The 22,956-nt window shown below is 36.5% G+C and overlaps 1 protein-coding gene across 6 annotated transcripts in view; it reads left to right on the forward strand.

Annotated features, from left to right (window-relative positions):
- The window catches only part of DMXL1 (Dmx like 1), an 85,422-nt gene that overhangs the window by 10,744 nt on the left and 51,722 nt on the right, over positions 1-22,956 (forward strand). For all 6 annotated transcript variants that reach the window (XR_008819327.1, XM_056323721.1, XM_056323717.1 and 3 more), the window contains exons 3-12: positions 4,235-4,318; positions 6,310-6,388; positions 6,987-7,119; positions 10,957-11,023; positions 14,334-14,506; positions 15,983-16,172; positions 17,451-17,619; positions 21,003-21,215; positions 21,897-22,150; positions 22,246-22,930. Coding sequence is in view for 5 of the 6 variants with exons in the window: in XM_056323721.1 (XP_056179696.1) it covers positions 4,235-4,318; positions 6,310-6,388; positions 6,987-7,119; positions 10,957-11,023; positions 14,334-14,506; positions 15,983-16,172; positions 17,451-17,619; positions 21,003-21,215; positions 21,897-22,150; positions 22,246-22,930 (2,047 nt within the window). In the remaining variant the exon portion in view is untranslated. The remainder of the gene's footprint in view (positions 1-4,234; positions 4,319-6,309; positions 6,389-6,986; positions 7,120-10,956; positions 11,024-14,333; positions 14,507-15,982; positions 16,173-17,450; positions 17,620-21,002; positions 21,216-21,896; positions 22,151-22,245; positions 22,931-22,956) is intronic.

Raw genomic sequence — 22,956 nt, forward strand, 5'->3', positions numbered from 1 at the left:
GCTGTTAGCAATTAGACTAGATGCATTTGCAGAGCGCTGAAATACTGAGTTACAAATGGCTAGGAATCTACTTATTGACCAGACTGATCAATACATTTCCAGTTCACTGTTGCAAGGATACAATTTCTTCTTACATATCTTCATCAGTATAGACACACAGATTACTCTCCCGTTTACCTTCAGATTATTCTTTGTTGTCTAAAATCTGTAAGAAGCAGAATGCAAATAATGCAGCTTATTTAGGTTGCAATTTTGAACCTTTCTGAGAAGCATCCAGTTATAATTGGTAGTATACAAATTACGTACCTTGTCAATCTTTTACTTTATGGAGAGCTGCTATCAAGCATGTTCTCCATAATAGCTGGCCTTTACTGTCTTTGAAGGATCTCCGTTATTGTTGCTTTGGATGACAGAATTGGTTTGTAAAAGAGTTATTTCTAGTTATGAAAGTAATGAGTTGCAATTTTTCTCCCCTCTTGTGCCCTAAATCTAATTCTAGTTTATAGGGAAGCTAGTGCCTTGTGAAGCTTCTTTGAAGTAGCAACAGCTTAGGAGTTCATTTGACCCACCCTCTCCCTTGGCTTTGAAGGGTGAGGGAACATGACACCATCTTTTCCTCTTTCTAGTATGGGTTTTGAGATAAATTTCTCTGTCTCCAAGGATGAGATAAGGGGGAAGAAATGGGTAAGGATTATTAAACATCCCAAGTAAATATGTATGTGTATATTTACATGTGTTCGTTGCATATGTATATAAACTTTCTAAAGAAGTCTCCCATAGATTTGCAAGGACTAGTTTCACAAACAGGACAACTGAATTTTAGGCCACTGAATGCAGTCTCTTGCCTCTGGTTGTGGGCAAGTTGATAATCAGCAATCTGTTCGTAAGTGGGTACAGTGCTTCATCTTACTCCACGTGATGTAAGCTACAAGCCTCTTTCCACTTTCTCTACTGAATGTAAAAATTAAGACCAAAACATCTAGTGATAACCTGACAAAACTTTTAATTGTTTTCATGGTTTGGCTCGTACAAATATCTGACAGGATACAAGAGGATGGTTCTAGCTTCAGATCATTTGAAATGTTTAATCAAAGTTGTTTACATAATGGCCGGTGACTGCACTGTTACAGTGTATATGAAGTGTTCTCTTTATGGAACAAATATTTTACTGATTTCAAAGAAAATTGTACTTAGTTTACATGCTAATAGGTTACCTGTAGAAAATTGGTAAGTAAAACCAGTAAGCTTGTTAAGTAAGGTATTTTTAAATAAGACCTTTTTTTTCATAAGTAAACCTACTAATTATGCAAAAGCTGTTTTGAATCCAGTGTTTATAATTTCATGAACTGTAGTATGGTGGGGTTTTTCGTTTGTGTTTTAGGAGGCAGTCTGTGCTTTCTTTTCAAAGGAACTGTCATTTTCTTTTCTGCTGTTTGGTAGTGAGCGTAGTGAGTGATAACGTAACTTAGTACAAGTTACAGACCTGATGAAAAAAATATTGAAGGACTTCTGTGCAATACGGAGACCTGGTGGGAAAAAATGTAAATGTATCAAAAGCCTATTTGGATTATACTAAAACTTCATAAAATAAGAACCTGATGCTGCCAGTTATATTTGTACTTGGAACAAAGCAGTGAGGGTAAACAAAGTTGTTGCCCCAGGGACTGATGCTTTTATTTTTACATAGTGGTGCATGAGTTATGGAAACATGAATGGTTTAGATTGGAAGGGACCCTTAAAAATGACCTAGTTCAACACTGGTCACTATATCACATTACTCAAAGCCCCATCCAGCCTGACCATGAATATTTCCATCGATGAGGCATCTACAGCCTCTGTGGGCAACCTGTTCCAGTGTCTCACCATCCTCGTTGTAAAAAATTTCTTCCTTGTATCTAATATATAGATATATCTAATATATCTATCCTCCTTTAGTTTACAATCATTGCCCTTTGTCCTGTCACTGCAGGCCCTGGTAAAATGTCTTTCTCCATCTGCAATAAGGTCTCCCCAGAGCCTTCTTCAGGATGAACAACCCCAGCCCTCAGACTTTCTTCATAGTGGAAGTGTTCCATTCCTGTGACCATTTTTATGGCTCTCCTCTGGGCATGCTTTAAATATGTATGTGTCTTTTGGTGCTGGGGGCCAAGCTGAATGTAGTGCTGCAGGTGGGGTCTCACTAGAGCAGGAGAATCACCTCCCTTGACCTGCTGGTCATGCTTCTTTTGATGCAGCCCAGGATGTGGTTGGCTTTCTGGGCTGACTCTGCATTGCTAGGTCATAAGCCTACCATCGTCCCTGAGTATTTCTTAGCAGTGCTGCTCTCAACCCATTCATCCCCCAGTCTGTATTGATCCTGGGTATGTGCAGAACCTTGCACTTGTCCTTGTTGAACTTGATGAGGTTCAGGTGGGCCTACTCCTCAAGCCTGTGAAGGTCCCTCTGGGTGGTATCCCTTCTCTCAAGCAAATCAGCAGCACTACTCATCTTGGTGTCGTGTAGACTTGCTGAGGGCGTACTTACTACCAGTCTATCACTAGGAATGACTATAACCTCTGTCTTACAATTTAATAAGACTTCTCTGCACATCTCATTTTTAACAGGACTTGGGACTGCAATAGACATTTGGCTGGTGTCTGGGTGATTATTGTGGTAGTTTGGGAAGTTCTTCATCACAAATTTGAATTATTCTTTTTGGTTGCATGCTGCTCGGTGAGAACTAGTCTGAGTGGCAGTGGAAGCCTGTGGAAACTTTGAGGGGGTAGCAGTTGCTCTGGATGCTTTAGCATTTTAGCATGCTAATGCTACTTTGTCTTAAAAACCCACTAATCAATAAAAAAATGAAAGAACTGTCCACGCTTGGAAAAAAGGAAAAATCTGATCAATATGAATTTATGTAAACTATTGCTTTGGGGTGTGGAATGGAATTATGAGAATAAAAGAGTAAGTGAGGTAGTTAAAGAGAATTTGAGAGGGCAAATATTAGTCTAAGATGTAAGGAAAAAGTTTCTTCAGGCACTTTGCAACTGTGACAAAATTATTCTTGGCATTTTTGGGTCAGGCTGATGTGTAGGCTTGTTAGTGTGATAGAAAGTTATTTAACTATCTGTTCTTTTTAATGCAGAGAGCTTTGAAGCCACAGATGGGGATTTTAGGATCTGTATGCTTCTGTACATTAGTACATCTGTAATTTATGGAACTGTAAATAATAACTTAGGTATGACAGTTTAGTGCTTTTATTTTGTTAAAGCTGTTGTGGCTGATACTAAAATAAAAATGTATTTTATAAAGTGACTCTGACTTTCTTTAATGTTAAAGGAAAACTTCTAAGCCAGAACTTCACAGAACTAGGAAATTGACTATTACAGCATATCAAAACTGTAAATGTGCTGCTCCTTCTAGGGTTGAGCTTCACTTCAGAATGCAGATTGTCCATTATGCATGACCTATGCAAACTCCTTCTTTTTTTATAAATCCTTATTTCAGGGTAGCTTAGGCAACACTGCCTTGTGAATGCTGTTTTCAGGCTCTCTGCCTGAGGTCTTTAACATACATTTGTCGTCTTTTGGCTCTTCCTAGCAAGTCTTTTAAGCTTGCTTTTATATAGATATCTTGAGGTAAAATACTCTTAATTTTGTCTTAATGCAGGTTTGGGGTGGCTGATACCACTGATGGAATAAAACTTTGGAATATTAATTAAAGCTGACCGTACTGTAACTTTTTTGAAAGTATTTGATGTTAGCGTTTAGTAGTGTTTCTGGTTTGCAGTTCTCTGCACTGGGTGTTCAGCTTGTGTAGCTCAAGTCTTCTGAATTAAGTTTTTATAATGTATCATGTTCTCATGCCAGGGAAGCCCACAAAAGTACCCTGAACTGGTTCCATTTTTGAGGATGTGAACTCTGTAGACTCCTTGAGTGTTTACCTCATTTGTTGTGGAAAGAATATTGATAATAGATCTGATTTAAAAACAAAAAAAAGCTCATGCCCACCTGTACTCTCAGTAGTTCATCAGGACTAACATGTAAATAAAGAACTATATTTCTGTTACTGTCAACGCTTGCTTCATGATTTTTGCTAGATTTCATTTTTCTGTTATTGAAAGGGGATGTGGGTGTGAGTTTCAAATTTATCTATGAAGAGGATTAAAAGTAAAATCAATAATTTGCATTTTATTCTTGTTTGTTCTATAGCTTGTTTCTTCTCTGTGTGTTTACATACGTATAAATTTCTTTAGATTGCAGCTTCTTACGGAAAGGTGATTTCTATCTTTGAGCCAGTTAGCCTCTTGAAGCAGAACAGCAGTCATAGTCATTGTAATGTAAGTAATTCATCACTCCTTAATTCACTTACCCAGTTATAAAGCCTGATTAATTTTTTTGGTGTCTTTAAAGTTGAAGGGTTTTTTTTTATGTCATCTTTTAATGCTAGAGTAAAATAGAGGCATAAGATGGCCCTTGGGAAGTCAAAACGGTAGAAGGAGGGCAGAGACATGTTATTTGAAATGGTTTTACTATAATACTTCATATTACTGATTCATCTGACCCTACAACTCATAACTGAAATATTCGAGAACCCAAAAAGAGATGCAGACCTCCATTCTCCAAAGAGTATAGCCATTACAGTAGGAACTCCTTTTTAACCATCCTGTGTAGCCTTCATGTCCTGATGTGTTTTACAGTTTCATAAACCAAAGTTAAAACAGTAATTGTATGCTCTTGGTTAAATCTGTAATAGTTTCAGAAAAGCTGTGACTTTTTTAGAATATCTGACTGGATGCTTATACTTCAGTGTTACAATGGTGAATAAGAACAATATTTATTCTCTTGATAGCGTAGCTTAGGTTCAGTGACAATGCATTAGTGAGTTAGTGTACAGATTCTTAATTTCTGGGTAATAATATGATTTAAAGCAAGTATTTAACCATGCTTCTTACATGGAGAGTATTACTTGTTTAATTAGAAGTGTTAGAGTCTAATTAAAGCCAGTTTGATGATATGAGAGCTTTGACAGCAGTTGCTCAGGGAACTTCTGTCTCCCTTTTCAGGGGTTTGGTCTGTCCATTTGTATTAATAAATCAGATATATATGGCTGTGTAGTGGATTACCTTCTTTATACTAGCCAGCTTAGTCATATGGTTCCAGGTGTTAACTGCAAACAAATGGTATTTTATATATAAATTAAATAGCTGGCATTGAATATATATATCACTAAAAAATAGTTAATACTACTGGAAAGCAGTGGAATAAAATAATGGTAAAATGGGACTTCCTATGCTTTTATGAACTTTTTAGAAGTACTACTGTCTTGTTTGGTTATTGGGGCTCTTGAATCCATCCTGAGTATTTTTCTGTACTAGTAAACAGTACACTGAGTTTGAAACTTTGAAGAAATAACTCTGTTACTTTGTTCTTGCAGTTAACTTCGATGCAATAATGTCTAGCATATTTAGGTTGCTGTAAGACTGACACTGTCTTCACTTTACTGGAATGTTCAGGATCTTAAAAAAAAAAAAAAAGTCAGCTGCAGAAATATTTCACTTAGATCCTTCTTAGATGCGGGTACTTCTTACTGTTTTCTACCAAACTTCTGAAGGGTTTAGTTGTCATATTTTAACTTCCATTTCTATTGGATTGATTTTTTTGAGTGAGGGATGATTACTTTAAAAAAATGTCTTTGTGAATTAAGAAAAAAACCTTTTTGCCCTTAATATTATTTTCAGTAGTGATTTCAGTTCCTTTTATAACTCAAAGCATCAAAAATTTGCAGTCTCATATGAGAACATACCAGATGAATATTTTGTGAATTTAATCCTCAGCTTGTTAGAGTGAATGAAGTAGTAATGCAAGATCTGAAGATAGTTGACACTGTTGTATATAAAAATAAAAAAGTAGCGTCAGGTATGTTATGCTGACCTTACTGAAAACCTTTAATTCAACAGTGCTACTGGTACCAAATACCAGATGCATTTAGTGTATTTAATTTCTGATACATCTTTTATTTTTTCCGAAGATAAGATTGGACTTGCCTTTAAAAAAAATCTTAGATTCCGATGGTGATTTTATATACTGAATTTTTTTCAGGCCACATTTTAAAAATAAGAAGCTTCTAAAATTAAAAATCTCTATTTGTATGGTCAGATTAATGGAAAACTCTTGTTCAAAATTTGAATGAATCAATTTTTATTAGATAAGCAGTAATTTATTCTGAATTTGGAGAATGCAGTGAGGATGTACTATTTCTATTACAAAATAGGAAGGGAGGGGAATTAAATGTTTTCTGGCTAATGTTTGTGAATACTTAAAATTTCAGACGTTACATTATCAGTGGCAGAAGAATGCTCAAATATTACTGGACACCATAGCACATAATCTAACATGGGATCCCACAGGTAAGAATAGAATAAAAGAAACACCTGTCTATTTCATACCGCAGCTAATTTTTTATTTACATTTCACTGTTCTTTGGTGTCAAGGAAGAGATTTTTGTTTTGTCTTAGCATAAGAGAACACCAAAGTGAGTGAAACCTACCTTTTGTCACTTCTGACAGGAGAGCCAAAATATTAGGTGCATTTGTATGGTCATAATCAATTACCCTAATCTCAGCAGTGTCTAATGTTTAAAAATATGGCTTAAATATTAGGTATTTGTTGTGAAAAAGGGATGTTTGCCGTAGCTCCAGCTGGCTTTTTTAGTGAATAACTTTGAATATTTGGTGAATTTTCACAGTTTGAACTGTAGATACTGAAATCATAATGTTTATAATATGTGAGAGTATCTTGCAATTCTGACCCAGTCTGTATCTATGTAGGGGAATGTGTAAAAGGCACACTGCTGTTATAATAACTTTGCTATAGAGAAGGTGTTAAGATAATATCTGCTATGTTTTGTTCTGCAGTTTCAGCTTTGTGAAACTTTTTTCTCTGGTCATAGAAATCTGTACTTTGCTACTTGTTTTGTAGTTATATTGTTACAAGTATTTGTTCTAGGCACTCGCCTTTTGACTGGTTCCAGCTGTCTTCAACTTTGGTCCAATGTTCCTTTGGAAAATCCTTCTGATGATGACAATACTGAAAGAACAGATGTTGGTCTTGGAGAATGGAGTTGCATCTGGCAATGCAAGTAAGAAACTTTTTTAAAAACAAGTAATTCCTTTTTCCGCGCTGATTTATATCTTTCAGATTAAATACTTGTTATAGTTCAATGAAATCCTATCGTATACCGTTATTTGATAAATATTATTGATGTGTGATAAACTTGAATCATACTTTCTTTGATTATGTGACATTTCTTTCTTCCTACAGGATCAATTTTAATTTTTTTGGGGGGTAGTTTTTATTCTCAGGAAGTTATTCAATGATATTGAACATCAGTGAAATACTGAGGGAAGGCAGCTATTGAGTCTCTCCCAGTAGATCCTTGTGCAAGAAGTAAGATGAAAGCTGCATATTTGAAAGTTACTGGGCTTGCAGGTCTGATTAAAGTAAACTTCCTTTTATGTCCAGTACTGCACCTTTTCATATACCTTTTACTTTCTCTGTGTTTCTTCTGGGTATTTAGTATAGTTACGCAGAGATTGATGCATTGTGTTTTACTGCATCTCTAAGTACTCTTGCATTCATGTTGATTTTGAGCTTTGTGTCTGTGTATTGGTACATTGAGAAGAGTTTTAGTTTACTATGTCAGTTTATGAGACAATTTAAATCACGGTCCTTTCTGCTAAAGGAAGACTTTTCTAATACATCAGGTGCACTGTTCACTTGGGACCAGTGTACCATATGGCAGTCATCTTAAAGAGTCTCCTGAAGTGGCTGGCTGGAGGGACCCACCTGAAATCATTATTTATGAAGCATTGTTGGGTAATTCCATGGATGTGCTTAAAAAACCGCTTTTTAATCCTTCAGTTGCTCCTTTTTCTGTGTACTTGCTAACTTTTATCAAGGATATGTTTAAAATCCCAAGATCATCCAAATGACAATTGAAAAATTTTCCTTTAATATGGTGAACTTTCTAAATAAATGAAGACTTAATTTTTTTGAAGACAAAACCTTTGGACCCTCATCTCTCAGCTTAGTAAGAGTAGTCAGCCTGTAGATAGAATGCCATTAATATGGTTTTAGAATCTGGGCGTGTGGTAACAGTAGTAAAAAATCATACAGATACTGCTTTTCCTCTGTCCCTCTAGCAATATGTTTTGCATTTGTATCATAAACCTTCCAGAAGTTTTCATAGCTCTCCATCTGTTTCCCTCTTTTTGTCACTTGAAGAAGAGGGGTTTCCTCAAACCCTTTATATTTGATCAGCCTGTCAGTTTCCCAAGCAAGACAAGCCCCTTGTGCCTGACCAGTCTGTCAGCCACCTGACTGCGTTTTGACAGCCCACTGTATCGGGGTGATTCGACTGACCTATTCAGGGACCCCTGCTGACAGTATCACTGAGTCACGTTCCTTACAACTTACACTCAGCTCTCCAGAGACTTACACAAAGTGAACTTCAGCTGAATATTTTTATTGTACAAAATGCAAGTTTGTAACAGAATAAGGTTTCAGACATTGCCAGTGATAATACACTGACTGCAAAACAAGCTTAAAACAATACACCCAATAATGGCTAGCACGAGTTAGTCATACAATAAAGTTCTTACCCAGTAGGCATTCCTATGGGGGAGGAGACAAGTTCAGCCCATCAACTGATCCCAGAAGTTACGGTGGAGTCTTCCCTAACTTCTCCCCAGCTTTGCTTACTTTTAATGCTTCATAGTACATTGCATATTCATTATCATACACAGGATTGGTTACAAGCTTCTCGCTTCTAATGCAAATTAGTATGCATCCTCAGATAGGACTGCTGAAGTTCTTCACTAACTACGCGTGCTCCACAAGTGGGGTTTTTTCCTTCTTTTGGGGGGGGCTATTTGAGTCGGAGGTCGCTATCTCCCACTACCACAATTATCTTTGTCCTATTTTCAACTATTTTTCTGTTGATGCTAGTGGATTGCAACACCGTATCAGCTTGTCAAGTTTTAAGGCAAGAGCATTCCTATTTGAAGGCTTCTTTCTGTGTAACTTAGGTAACACTGTTCTTTTGACTATCTGCTCTTGGTTTCTCATCCTTCCCAAGGCTGACTCACTTGATTAGAAGTCCTTTCGTTCTTAACAACTTTAGACAGTGGGTCAGCTTTACCTAGCTTTGTGCACAGATTTGTTTAACATATAATTAAACACTAAATCAGTGTGGTAATTCAGGAGTTTAGACAACAATTCCCCCCTCTTGGGCTTATTTCAGTCCAAGACCAGTCCATTTTCTTTACATTTAGGGGGAGCTTTAGTGACTCTAGTCATACATATTTTTGTTACTGATTGTTATCGCATGCCCAGTGAGGTGTGGTAGCACCTTTGAGGCAAGTAACTTTGGAATGGGGGTCTGAGTTGGTATTACAATGAGATCATTTAATCTGAGGAAAGTGATTTTGCCACAGTGGTTGGCTCAGCAGTGGACATCTTCTCACAGTCTCCATTTGGGAACTGCTGTGCAGCTTGTCAGCTGTGTGGTGCCATCAGGTCCCCCTTCCTGCAGGGAGTACCACAGAGCCTGGCCATGGGGTCTCCACTCGGCTCCACCCTCCGTTACTCCTATCAGCAGGTGCTGGGATGGCAGGGTGTGTTGCTTAGGGAGCTGTGGTAAAGTAGGTCCTGTGCACGCCAACCATCCTGAAAGTGATGGTTTACCCTAAAAACCTTCCTGTAAATTGCACTTCTGTTAGGTCCCAGTTTTCTCTAATTTCCCCCCAAAGTAATTTTCCCACAATTATAAACTCTCTTGTGGAGGAGAGAGAGCTGAGTGTTGTGTACTTCGAACTAATACAACCTGGAAAGGGTCAACAAAACTTGCTTTGTCAGTTTACCTTTTATGCCTGTATGTTTTCTGGCATTTGGCCTTCAGTTAGATTTAGAATAGATTTTTCTTAAGGAAAAGTTTGCAAGATAGTGATTTTGCAGTACTACTCTTTGCCAGAATAATCTTTAATGTCCAAAGGAGGGGTTCCCAAATGTCTTCATACTGGCTGTACTAGGAGAATGTTGCTTAGATCTAGGTGGAAATTTACTTTCTTTGGTGTATGTCTTTTGTAATTGACTTGTGGTTGCTACTGCACACACTAAATGCATCATGCTTTTGTTGACCTGATGGCTAACTTAATCCTTCCTGAAAGTCGGGCCTTTACAACCTGTTAGACATGTCTAATTAAGTCACATTGAAAATGTATACTGTACTTGTGCTGCAGAATTTAATTCTTGTATGTTCTTGTTGCCATTAATAAGACTGTCACTTAAGCAATAGCTTTGATGCTTCAAAACCTATGAAAAAAAAAGCTCATTTATTGGTATTTCCAATGAAAGTAAAACACAGCAAAAATGAACCACATACTTAGGGTTTAGATTGTTTTGGTGTGGCGTCTTTACCAGTGTGGCTAATAATGTGAAATTTCAGATATTACTTAACTACATTATTGGTTTTACACCTTTTTGTTTTCTTGAGTTACAACTGTAGGAAGTGTGAAAAATGGAGATGTCTTTCAGGTAAGTTGGAAGATAATATGGGACAGCAGAAATAAATTGAAATTTCAAATGATTGTGAAGTGGAAGTAGAGCATATCTGCGTACAGTTTAATCTGTTGGCAGCTGGTTTTGTCATATAATATTTTGGAATATTGAATATTGTAGCGCCCTCAGCTGTAGCTTTTTGGCTTTGTTTTTCCTGTGCGGCCACTACTATGTGTTGTACACAAGTTTGCCTACTAGTCCTGGACTTTGTTAAAGCTGAAGTTGTTCCACACAGTACGATGTACACTTGCATTTAAGAATTAAATCATTTTTATGAGTTCAAGGGCAAAAAAGGTTTAGAGTCCTGAAAAAGTTCTTAAAACTTATTTTCTGTTTTTAATTGTCTTTTATTTCATAGAACTGCTTCTCAAATTTGTTTAATGAAATTCTCACCAGATGGGGAGTTTTTTGCTACTGCTGGAAAGGTAAGCATTTTTTTCTAATTATTTTGCACTAACTCAAATAAGCTATTAAATGAACAAAACAAAAGACACAATTAAAAAAATAAAAAGCTTTTTAATGAAAATTTTCTTTTTTATACTTTTTGCTTAGTATTTCCTGTAATCCCTCTGTGCACATCTACGTTTTGGTAAATATCTATTTGGGAAAAAGGTAGTATGTGGCAGGGTGCCCAACAAATACTCAGTGCTTACACTTTTAAAATACCTATTTTTAATCAGTACCCAATTATAAGAAGTCAGAAAGAGAAGAGTTTTGGGGAATGGGGGAGACGTGTGGATAAGCTCACTGCTGGATATTCCTCTAGTGAGAAAATATATTCAGTGTTTGATTATTATTGTGACACTATTAATAAAAAATAGCCCTTTAATATATTTTTGCATAAATACCTGTATGCCTGTTTGTGTACATAGAAGATAATTCACATTCCCCGCCACAGGTATATTCACACATAATTAATGTCCATGTTTGTGGCCAGTTTTGGAGATCAGTTCTGTGTGCTCAGTATTGAGTGGTTTATCAGAAAAAGCAAAAGCATTGCCAAAAAAATGCAGGGGGGTGGGGTGGAGTGGGGGGAGACAAAATGTCACCATCATATCTTTTCACTTCATTAAACACTAATGAACTAATATTTTCTGTATACTACAAAACTTGTTGTTCAGGTTTTGTAAGAGAATATAACATAACAAGTCAAAGCAGAAAAAAAATCAAGATCATGTAGAGGGTTCAGTGAAAAGGTGTGACAAATCCATACAAGAATTTATATGACTTGTTAAGGGATATGAAATGAGTAGTTTTCTGCAGATAGCACTGTTGTCTTTGAGGGGAGAGTCTCATTGACATTGGTCAAAAAGTTCCCTTAAGAATGTCCAGATCCATCTTTGAGAATTTATGGCATTATCAAAGTAGATTGTAGGAAAAAAAAAAGGCTTTCAGATTACTATTTAAAAAACAAGTTTCCTGTTTGGGTTTTGTTTGTTTAACGGTATAAGCAGTTTTAATACAGATTAACAGATGCAGGTAAGCATAAAGTATGTGCTACCAACTAAAGAACCTAGCAGAGACTGCAGAATTATTACAAAGGAAACAAAATGCTAGTATGTAAGGTTATGTGGGACAATGCCGTTGATGAGACTAGTGAAAACCTGTTGTAAGTGTAACAGACTCCAGAACAGTGTTAACCTGACAGAATGAGTTTCAGACTTAAGAATGAAAGACAGTTGTGCAGTTTGGTCTAGTCTGCATCAGAAGTGTGATTGAAAATTTGGCACGTACACATAAAGATTGGTTAGAACAATGTTTGATTTGGTAATAGTGTGTGGAACTTTGCTGGTTAGATCATAATGTCCTGGTAATACATGCTTGAAGCTGTTCAATCTGCAAACAAGTCTTGCTTGTAAAAGGTAGTTGTCATCTATATTGTCATGATTCAGTTGTGTGCATCAAGAACAGATGAGTAACATACTTTGCTGAGTTGTAGGTGTTTAGTTTTTTCCTCTAAAGCTTGCCATTTCAGATAGTTATGCTTGCTTAGAAGGCTAAACTTTTAAGGCATCTCCTATCTTTAGGGAGGAGACAAAGATGTAACAAATCTGTAAAATAGTCTAAATTTCCTTTTTCTAAATGAAGTGTATTCTATAAACTAAACTGACTAGTTTCTAATACTTGAAGTGAAATACTAGATTTCCTTGATAAACTTGATTCAGAATAATAACTAAGCAACAAATTCTTACGCTCCATTACTTTTTTGCTTGTTTGGGATGCCATATTGCTTGCTAAATGTTCTGCGGTGTCTTTAGTGATTTACTGGCTGAAAGGAGATTTATTCCAGTCATGTTTAAGATAACTATTACTTAGAAAATTGTTTGATTACAGGTTTTATTTTTTAAAAAAAGTATTTTGTTATTGTTGGCAATATGTACTGTATGTATTTCACTGTATATTTTTTTTGTTCAAAACGAGTTTATTTTAAAGATCAGGTTTTAATGGAGTCTAATGTTACAATTGAATTGTAGGAAAATAAATTAATCTGAAAATAGCTTTTGTGGGGTAATATTCTTGCAGACTTTTTGACTGGAATATTTTATATCCTGTTGTGTCATCTTAGATTACAAACTCAGGCAAAGCACAATTACTAAGTAGGAAAATGAGTAATGGGTTTTTTTATCATAAATTACTAAGTTAATTACCTGTCTGCAGAATCTTTAAAATTAAAGAAATATGACACAGAAAAAAAAGTGCATTTTTTTATGAGAGAAGGTGCTGGTCAGCAAAACAACCTCCCCTCAAGAGGGTTATGTTAAGCATACCAAGGTTAATATAATATTTCACTACCATTCATATTTAATAGTTTATCAGCAACTTAGGAATCTAGATCCAGATTAATTTATCTAGTCACAGAATCACAGAATGGTCAGGGTTAGAAGGGACCTCTGGAGATCATCTAGTCCAGCCCCCTGCTAAAGCAGGTTCACCTGGAGCAGGTTGCACAGGATCACATCTGGGCGGGTTTTGAATGTCTCCAGAGAAGGAGACTCCACCAGCTCTCCGGGCAGCCTGGTCCAGTGCTCTGTCACCCTCAAGGTAAAAATGTTCTTCCTCATATGCAGATGGAAGTTCCTGTGTTGCAGGTTGTGCCCATTGCCCCTTGTCCTGTTGCTGGGCATCACTGAAAAGAGCCTGGCCCCATCCTCTTGGCACTTGCCCCAAAGCTATTTGTGGGCATTGAAAAGATGCCCTCTTGGTCGTCTTCTCCAGGAGAAACAGGACTAGTCCTTTAAAGGCATCAGAAGTAGAATACTGGGAATATGATGTTTTCAATTTATATATATACATATGTAAGAAAAGCAGGCTGAGTAGTACTGAGCTTGATTTTTTTGAGGTGTCTTCTTTGACCTTTGTTTATATTCCTAACACTTTAATATGTGTGTGTAGGTTTTGGGGGTTTTCTGTCAAAGTACAATTAATTGTATTAACATTTGAACACCAGCTCAAGCCAGCACAGCTTGCATTTTTGTGGTTAAAAACTGGCAGCTGTTCAGAAGGAGCAAAATTAAATCCAAGTTAATAATGGCAAGAGAGATTAAAAGAAAGCTCTGCTACCATGTTTTCTTTAAGATCAGCTTTTGAAGTTCTGTTTACTGAACTGACTTTCTGCTGCCAGAAAAGTTTTCTGCTTAAAAGAAAAAATACAAACCCAGGAGACGTACCTAGAAGTACATGAAGTGCATCATATTCTTATGCAAGGTAGTCTTACTGTCTTTTTACTTTCCCCAGGATGATTGTCTTGTGAAGGTATGGTACAATACAGACAGTTGGCGATCAGCCGTAACACCACCTGGCACAAGTCCAGAAAATGAAGCAAAAATTGATTTTTCATTTGTGTATTTGGCTCACCCTCGATCAGTAAACTCATTTTCATGGAGAAAGACCAGTAAATTCATGCCACGGTCAGTAGTTCTAATAATCTGATGTTTGTAAAATGCCCCAAAACCCCTAAACTGTACAGTCTTCCCAGCTGTGCAGTCAACAGTCACACAAGTTTTACAGTTTACTGAGGTTATTAGTGTTTGCAGACCTTGTTTATTGTTTGTGTGTGTTGGTCTTAATTCTTTTACACTGAAGTTCTTGGGAGATTGGTAAGTATCATTTTACCTGGGAAGGAACTGGAAAGATAGAAAGGGAGTCCCACAAACTAGCTTAGAGATTGGACTAAATGTAAAATTGGATATTGTAAAATTACCTCTCCTTGCATCTTTTTGGTTGCTCTGTCTTAAATGACCATACATGCATTTGATGTCAGCTTGTTCTGTCTTTTTGTGTCCTAATGGAATCAGAGCAGATTAAAACTGTCATTTCTCATCTTTCTCGTTTAATTGTTTCTGTCTTACTTCTCTACCTAGTGTAAAACCGGACCCCTGTCAGAAACAGTATCTGGAGATTTTATTAAAATGATCATTTGGAATTGATGTTTTGGGCCTGGTTCATTTTTTTTGCATGTATTTGGATGATTCCTAAATAACCTGTCCCTAGTTTTCAGTACTAACTGCGATCTCAAACTGGAGTAGTATTAGCAAGTTTGCAACCGTCTTTTTGCTGTATTATTCCAAATAGTAGCCATTTGAATTCTGCATACCTTAGTGTGTTTAAGCAAGTTTATCCTCTTATATAAGAACCTTTAAGTAGAAGACTCCTTATGAAGCCATTACTGTAATCCTTAAATCAGTTTTGGAAATTCACCTCCTCCATGATGCCTGAGGAAGTTTACTGCTGTATAGTCCAGTCAGATGATCCATATAGTTTTCAAGTCTTAGCTAAAATCAGTTTGCAAACTTACATGAACTGGAAACTGGATGATCTGCATAGGTTTTTGTAGTGCCTAGTTTAGGTTAATTTTTTTTTATGTATATGTAACACAAATTGCATTTAAAAAAATAGTTATTAAGAAAAGTTTGTAGTTTTAAATTGGCTGTTTTATTCCTGGTGTTACTGTGGTTTCTCTGGTTTGGCTATAGAATTTTGTAAGTGCTGTATAGCAGTAAGATCTGGAGAATTGAGAACAGGTATCCAGAATAGTTTTTTTTATGTGCTTTTTTTATGTGAAGGACTTCACAGAATTAGTCATAGCTGGAGTAGAAAAAGCCTACGTTTTTAATTTAGAATCAAGATCCATGATTTGGTGTTGCACAGTTGTGTAATGAAGTTTGCGGTAGTTCATATTCAGATATTGAATAGACAAGGAAGTAGTTCATACATAATTTGTTTTCCTAAGAATGGATTGTTGAGTTTTTGTTTGTGTACTGTCTTTAAATTACTTGGTGCAATTCTGGAAACTGATAAAGGAAAACTGGAACTGTTGCTTTATGTTGATATGTGACAGTAAGCAGCTAAGCAGCTTCTTCACGCCTTAAATTTTCTTTCATTAGTGGTGCTGTCTGCAATGTACTCCTGACTTGCTGTAAGGATAATGTTTGTCGTCTCTGGGCAGAGACTTTGTTACCCAATGACAGTCTGTTGTATGGTGGAGGATACAACAATTGGAGTGGATCAGTGAACTTCACAAATAACTTCAAAAGAAATACTTCAAGTAAGGAGAAAGTGCAAAACGCTTTAGAGGTAAGAAGTGAAACTGAACAGAGATATTGAACACATATACACACACATGTAATTTTAGACAGGATTGTAATTAATAGCTTGAACAGGTATATTAAGCTGAAATCCTTTATGCCATAGATATGCATAAAATGTTACAAAAGAGTGAATTTAATTGAAATCTTCCTTGGGAAGATTAATCTGATGGCCATCCTACTGAACTTTCACTTTAGAAGACACACTGTTCTTATGTCACTACTGCCTGTCTTGCTCTGGTGACTGAAGCAAAGTGCAATCCAATATGTAGTTCACAGGACTAGGAACAGTATGGAGCACATATTGTATATAGGTTATGTGAAACCCGCTAATGATACTGCTTTAAAATATATGGTAGGGGCTCAACTGTTACTTCTGAGGCTGAGATGTTCTCTGGCTTCTGCAACTGCAAAGACAGTGATAATACAGAGGGAAGAAAGGTAGCCTTTGTTGCCTTTCTGCTGTAGTCCTCCAGTAGAGCACAGTGCTTGTAAGCTGTATCTGTAAGGCAAATGATCCTTACCAGACACGTGTTTTCTAATCAGTGGGAAGCAGGGGGAAGGTGAAGCATTAGTGATCTCCTACAAAACTGTATGTGTGGGCATTGTGGGCTGAAAGGCAAAACACAAGGAAGAAAAAATATTCAGAGAGGGGAGAGGAAAGGAAGCTGGAGACGGTTCTGTGTTCCTGTTGAAAATAAGAGGCAACATTAGACATCAGAAATAACAATTACATGAAAATGGAGAGAAAACTATTCTATGTGAACATGTTGTGGTAAGATGCAAAGGATAGCAAGTAAAGAGGAATAGCAAGAGTGTAATACAGTCCTTAATATAAATTGTATACCACCTTGTATCTTTTGGTGCTTGTGTAGGTATCTACAGGTCAGTGGGCTTGAACTGTGCAGTATGTGGAGTGAGACAGTCTCTGAAATGAGATTATTCAATTTTGCTGCTTTGTTAGTTCCACATAGTATTTTCTGTCAAAGTATAAAAACTGCATGAGCATTGTCTGGAGACTGAAATATGAAGCAGTTACTATGTTGAGGTACTGTATGTGCCTTCATAAATGAATCTGAAGGCACTAGTATGTCTCTCCTGCAGACACAACCTGCACAGTGTAATTTTTCCGAGAAACTCCAACAATGGTTTAAAGTAGCTTTTAAACTGAAAAATTTCATTTACTAATATCTAGAAAACATCTTACAGTTTAAATCTGCTTTTTCTTTTTGAAAGGAATTAAAATGACACCTTATTCTTCATGCAGTTAAACCTGAGGCACTTTCGACGAGGAAGGAGGAGGTCGGGTGCTGTTGTAGCACATACTGGATATGCTCCACATCAGCAAGACCCCCACGAAGTTCACAGGAACATCCCTCCTCATGCGAATGCACTTTGTCACTTCCATATTGCTGCCAGTATCAATCCAGCCACAGGTAAGAACTGTGTTAAGTCTTTGCTACAGGGTGAGCCACAATTTCTTTTAGGTCTGTGTTGTCTGTGTAAGCTTGACTGGCTCAGATGTGTTTGTACAGTGTTTACATGATTATGCAAAATTACTAGCACGTTGGTTTCATTTAATGGATGACAGAACCTTCCTTCTACAGTCATAGAATTATTTGAGTAAATTTTCTCTACAGTAATCCTGTCTTTCATTTTTGATCATCTTTTAACTGAGATTGACAGTGGTCTGAGATGCAGAAGGCTAAGTATTTGTAACTGGAATTACAAATTCACTGGGAATTGTGTATGATACTGGGAGCATGCTGATAAATTAGTGTCCAAGCTTCTTAAAATGAGTACCTGACACTTAAGTGTCTGAAGTAGGCAGACATCCCTGTACTTCTGTCTCTAAACCAAGCAAAACACGCCTTCATCTTTTGTACCATGAACTTTATTAATAATAATCTCTTGCACTCAAGCAGTATCATGATAGGCATTAAGCAAAATCCCCTATACTTGCTAATATTTCTGTCTCTGTAATCATTTGTGTCTGCTGTAAATGAAGCACGTCTCCTCGTTGAAAAACTGAATAGAAGTGCAATATTGATGACCTTTCATTAAGGTTTTATTGCTGTGATGTGATTTCCTGCATCTAGACTTAATGAACAAACATATTACATAATCCTTTTCTTGAACTAGTTAAGCTCTGTCTTACAGTATTTTTAAATAGTTTAGGTTTTTTTGTTCCTGCTTACCCTTGTTTGAAAGGCCAATTTTGACCTAAAGCCATTCATGATTAATTCATATTTGTAGCTGTATAGTGTCTGGTATGATTATAAACAACTGTTGGTTTCCATTACCATTTCTGTGCTAAGCAAGCTGTAAACACTTCTTCCTGTAAGATTAATCTTCACCTTTTTTAGTGTTGTTTCATGGTTCTTTTAAAAGATATGACTAGAATCACATCAAGCCTATCAGAATCTTCTTGCAGTTTTGTGCTGTACCATCAATGTTATCCTATTTCTACAGGAAATGCCTCCAGTCATTACACATGTTACAGCCCAGTGTCATAGAGGAAGATTTCTCCAGATCATCTTGGAGTTTTGTAGTTCTCTGCTTTTCTGCATCTTAAAATTGCACAAGGAGCTAGCTAACCTTTTCATGTGCATAGCACATGATCTTTCACTGTCTTTCTCTTACCTGATCTTAATGCACTTCTTTCCTTGTTTGTTTGTACGTAGTAACTAAGTAAACTTTAATTTAGCTTTTAGTTTTTGCAATATAAATGTGCCCAACAGCAAATTCACAGAATGGGAATAAAAACATTTTGGAAAAGAATGGTAAAAGATTTTCCTAGGTGTCTAACACTTGTCTTCAGTCTTTTTAATCTTTTTTCCTTCTACATTATCTGTATTAATATTATCTATCTTGATACTGTCTGTTTCATCACTTGGTCTTTAACTTGGTGGCTTGAAGGGTAATGGATTGTTCTTACTTCAGAGGTTCTCCATGAAACTTTCCCATCTTAAATGTTAATTTGCAGAAATATCTGTCCTCGCTCACAGTCAAGTCCTTAAATACCTTGGTCTAACCATATTCTTTAAGTAGACCTTTTAGTTTGCCCTTTTAAAATGAAATTTAATCTGAAAACCTAATTGTATTTTCTTTCATTTATATCAGTTTATGATCTTTTACTTGAAAATTTGCCCTTAGACTATTCAGAGTACTTGATAAAAACTAAGGCCAAAGCAGCTTTATCTCTCATCCACTTGACTTTTTTAAGAATTAATGCTATCATATACAAGAATAGATGTCCTCTTAATTTTTACTGTATTTGTGTTCTGTTGTTTAATTTTGAAACTTACTTTCTTATAGCAACAAAATCCTTCAGACCTTCTTTTATACTGCAGTGTTACTTATACTGGTATTCAGCCTCGGTGGAGTTCTGTGAAAGGAATAAGCAATGGTTGCTAGGACAAAATTATCTGTAGGCAAATCTAGAAGAATGTATTGAATTTTAAGACCTTAGTTTCCTGGAAAGAGTGAATGTTGTTTATGAAGCAAATAGAAATTCACAAAGGATTTTGTCCAGACCTAAGCACCAGTTAGAAGTTGATAGTTTTGAGGCAGGAGAAGGGGGGGGCGAAGTGATTTCTTTAGTGATCTTTTGATACATATTCGAAGTACATAGATTTATAATCTAATCTGAAAATTATCTTTCTAGTTCACCTTCTTATTCACATCTGCTGTAGCTTTGACTTCCAAAGAGAGGTCAACAGAATTCTTCCCTCTGAAGTTCTGTTTTTGCCAAATGTATTACAGTATTTTTGAGACTGGCGTTAATTGGCCTTTTTAGGAAGACAGACTGTATTTATTAAATACTCTGTGGTCCTCTTGCCCCCTTCTGCTATTGCATTTCCTCCCTGCATTGCTGGTAAGCCCTGATGGTCCTTTCTTCTATCTGTGTGCTCTTGGTTATTGTTTTCTTAAGCTATGCTGGAGGGTAATTAATTCAAAGCCATTACTGCCTTTGAAAAAAAATCAAAATCCAGAACTGGGGTAAAAAGTATTTTGTCTCCCAGGGCATGGAATTTAAGTAATGCTGCATAAATAGGGAATAGAAGGGAATGAGAAGTCTGTATGGAGACTTCTAGGTGGGAATTAAATGCAGGTTGAACTTGTACAATGTTGCTGTATGGCTCATTTGAGGAAATTGCAGTAAATAATCTAAGCTGCTTTTTAGCACGCTTAATTGAGATGATGTTACTCTGCAGCAGTCTGGTACTTGCTTCCATCACTTACTTTGTGACTAGTGCTTTATTTTTCACAGCCACTTGGGACACCAAGTAGCATCATAGGGCAATGTAAAATAGTAATGGAATCTACAGGAATCAAATTCTGGCTTTTATGTGATGGTGTTAACAGGGGACCTCAGCTGGTCACTGTACTGCTTTTTTGCTGGTGTAAGCCCCTGTCATATGTGGTCCCTGATTACAGCGTATACCTACTGCAACCTCCATTGTAGACTAAATGTTGGGAAATTAATGCTTAAATTATTTGATTCACACTGAGATGTAGAAGCAAAAGACAAGGTAAATTAACCTGCAAGACAGTGTTACATCTTGAAGATGTTAACAGTGCAAGGCCATACGTAATCCTAATGCATACCCAAGAGCCTTCCTGTGGAACATGTCTTGTAGTAGCAGTCAAGCAATTTAATACTGAAGGTAGATGATGATGGTGGAAGGAATGACAAGTGGCAATACACTTAGTGTATTTTTGCATGGTAGGGTTTCTGCTTAAAAGCAGTTTATCTGAAATTATTTTTTGACCAAACTACTTGGTTTTCAAAAATGTAAGCATCTTTTTCTTATAGATATTCCTCTACTGCCTTCTATCACATCTCTGAGTCTTGGTGACAATGAAGAAAAAAGTGGACCTTTTGTTGTCCACTGGCTAAACAATAAAGAACTTCATTTTACCTTATCCATGGAAGTATTTTTGCAACAACTTCAAAAGAGTTTTGAGCATCATTCTCCTGAGACTAACACCGAAGAGTCTAATCAAATGGATGGCAGATCAGAAGAAGGTAGAAGTCTTATCATAGACAAATGGCTTTCATTTTATGAAGTAATTTGTAGTTTTCTTTCAGGTGAAGAAATGGGCAACTTCTCGTGTAAGGATATGGACAGATTACAGTAGCATTTCTATGCATTTCCTTCCCTTATGCTGGAAATACCTAAGTGACATTTAAAAATCTGTATCTAGAAATTCTGAATTTGTTTATGGTTGTTTCAGAGACTGAATTATTTGTGCTGAAAACTGTTATTTATATAAAACTCCAGGCTGACCTGGAGGCCTTTGCCTGAAAATGTGTACTTTTAACATTTTTAAGGAAGGAAGTGCAACCTTAGAAAGAACTTTTTTAATACCAATGTGCACCTAATTTAAATATCTTTATTCTATAATATAGTACAGTAAATTAATTTAAATATATAGAGTTTGGAGGTGACTGCTTTTGTTCTACCTATGCATGCAAAAATTTATATAAAATGGGGAAAAAAAAAGTATTTCAAATTAAGGTACAATATAAACTACTTTGTTTTTTTAGTTATTTAGGTCCACTAGAGGATTTCTGGTTAAAACTTTCATTATTTTAAATTTGTGCTTATATGAGTGGCTTATAAAAGGCCTGAAAGGTGCTCCAGTAACACTGCTTGTTATACTTCTGCTTTTGAATATAATAAATATATATCTCTATGTGTTCTAGAGGTTGATGAAAATGGAGATGAACAAAAAGGAAGTCAAGAAAAGAAGGAATCGGGGGATGAAAAAACTACTCCAAATTCAAGCCTTGTTCCTTTATCTTCTGCTATTATTGATCATGAAATTGAAGTACTACTTTCTGAATGGAGTAAAAATGCTGACATGCTATTCAGTATACATCCTATGGATGGTTCACTACTGGTATGGCATGTGGACTGGCTAGATGAATACCAGCCTGGCATGTTTCGCCAGGTGCAGGTACTTTTATTTTTTCTGGGTTATGCATTGTTAGTCAGTGAGAAGTATGGTGAGAAAATAACTTTACTTTTTTTCCCCCTTTCAAAAAATTCCAGGTGTCGTTTGTCTCGAGAATTCCTGTTGCATTTCCAACGGGTGATGCAAACTCCCTTTGCAGAAGTATAGTGATGTACGCTTGTACCAAAAATGTTGACTTAGCTATTCAACAAGGCAAACAAAAGCCTCCTGGCCTTACACGATCCTCATCTATGCTTATCTCTTCTGGACACAGTAAATCAACCAACAGTTTAAAACTAAGTATCTTCACGCCTAATGTTATGATGATTTCCAAACATGCAGATGGGTCATTGAACCAGTGGCTAGTGAGTTTTGCCGAGGAATCTGCTTTTTCAACTGTACTCAGTATTTCGCATAAATCGAGATATTGTGGTCACCGTTTTCATCTGAATGACTTGGCTTGCCACTCAGTATTACCACTGCTGCTTACAACCTCACATCACAATGCTCTAATTTCACCAGATGTTGAGAATGCAGAACAGGCAAATGATTCTTTAAAGTCTCATGAGTCACCAGTAAGACTTCAGAGTAGAGGCAATGCAAATGTAACATCTCAGGATCCCAATGTGGTTTACAGTGAACTTATTCTTTGGCGAGTTGACCCGGTTGGGCCTCTGTCCTTTTCTGGTGGAGTTTCTGAACTTGCCCGGATCAATTCTCTCCATGTTTCAGCTTTTTCTAATGTTGCATGGCTGCCCACACTTATACCCAGCTATTGCCTTGGTGAGTTTCATTTTCTGATTTGTGAA

The sequence above is a fragment of the Falco biarmicus genome, chromosome Z, assembly GCF_023638135.1.
Source record: "Falco biarmicus isolate bFalBia1 chromosome Z, bFalBia1.pri, whole genome shotgun sequence".
NCBI classification, from domain to species: domain Eukaryota; kingdom Metazoa; phylum Chordata; class Aves; order Falconiformes; family Falconidae; genus Falco; species Falco biarmicus.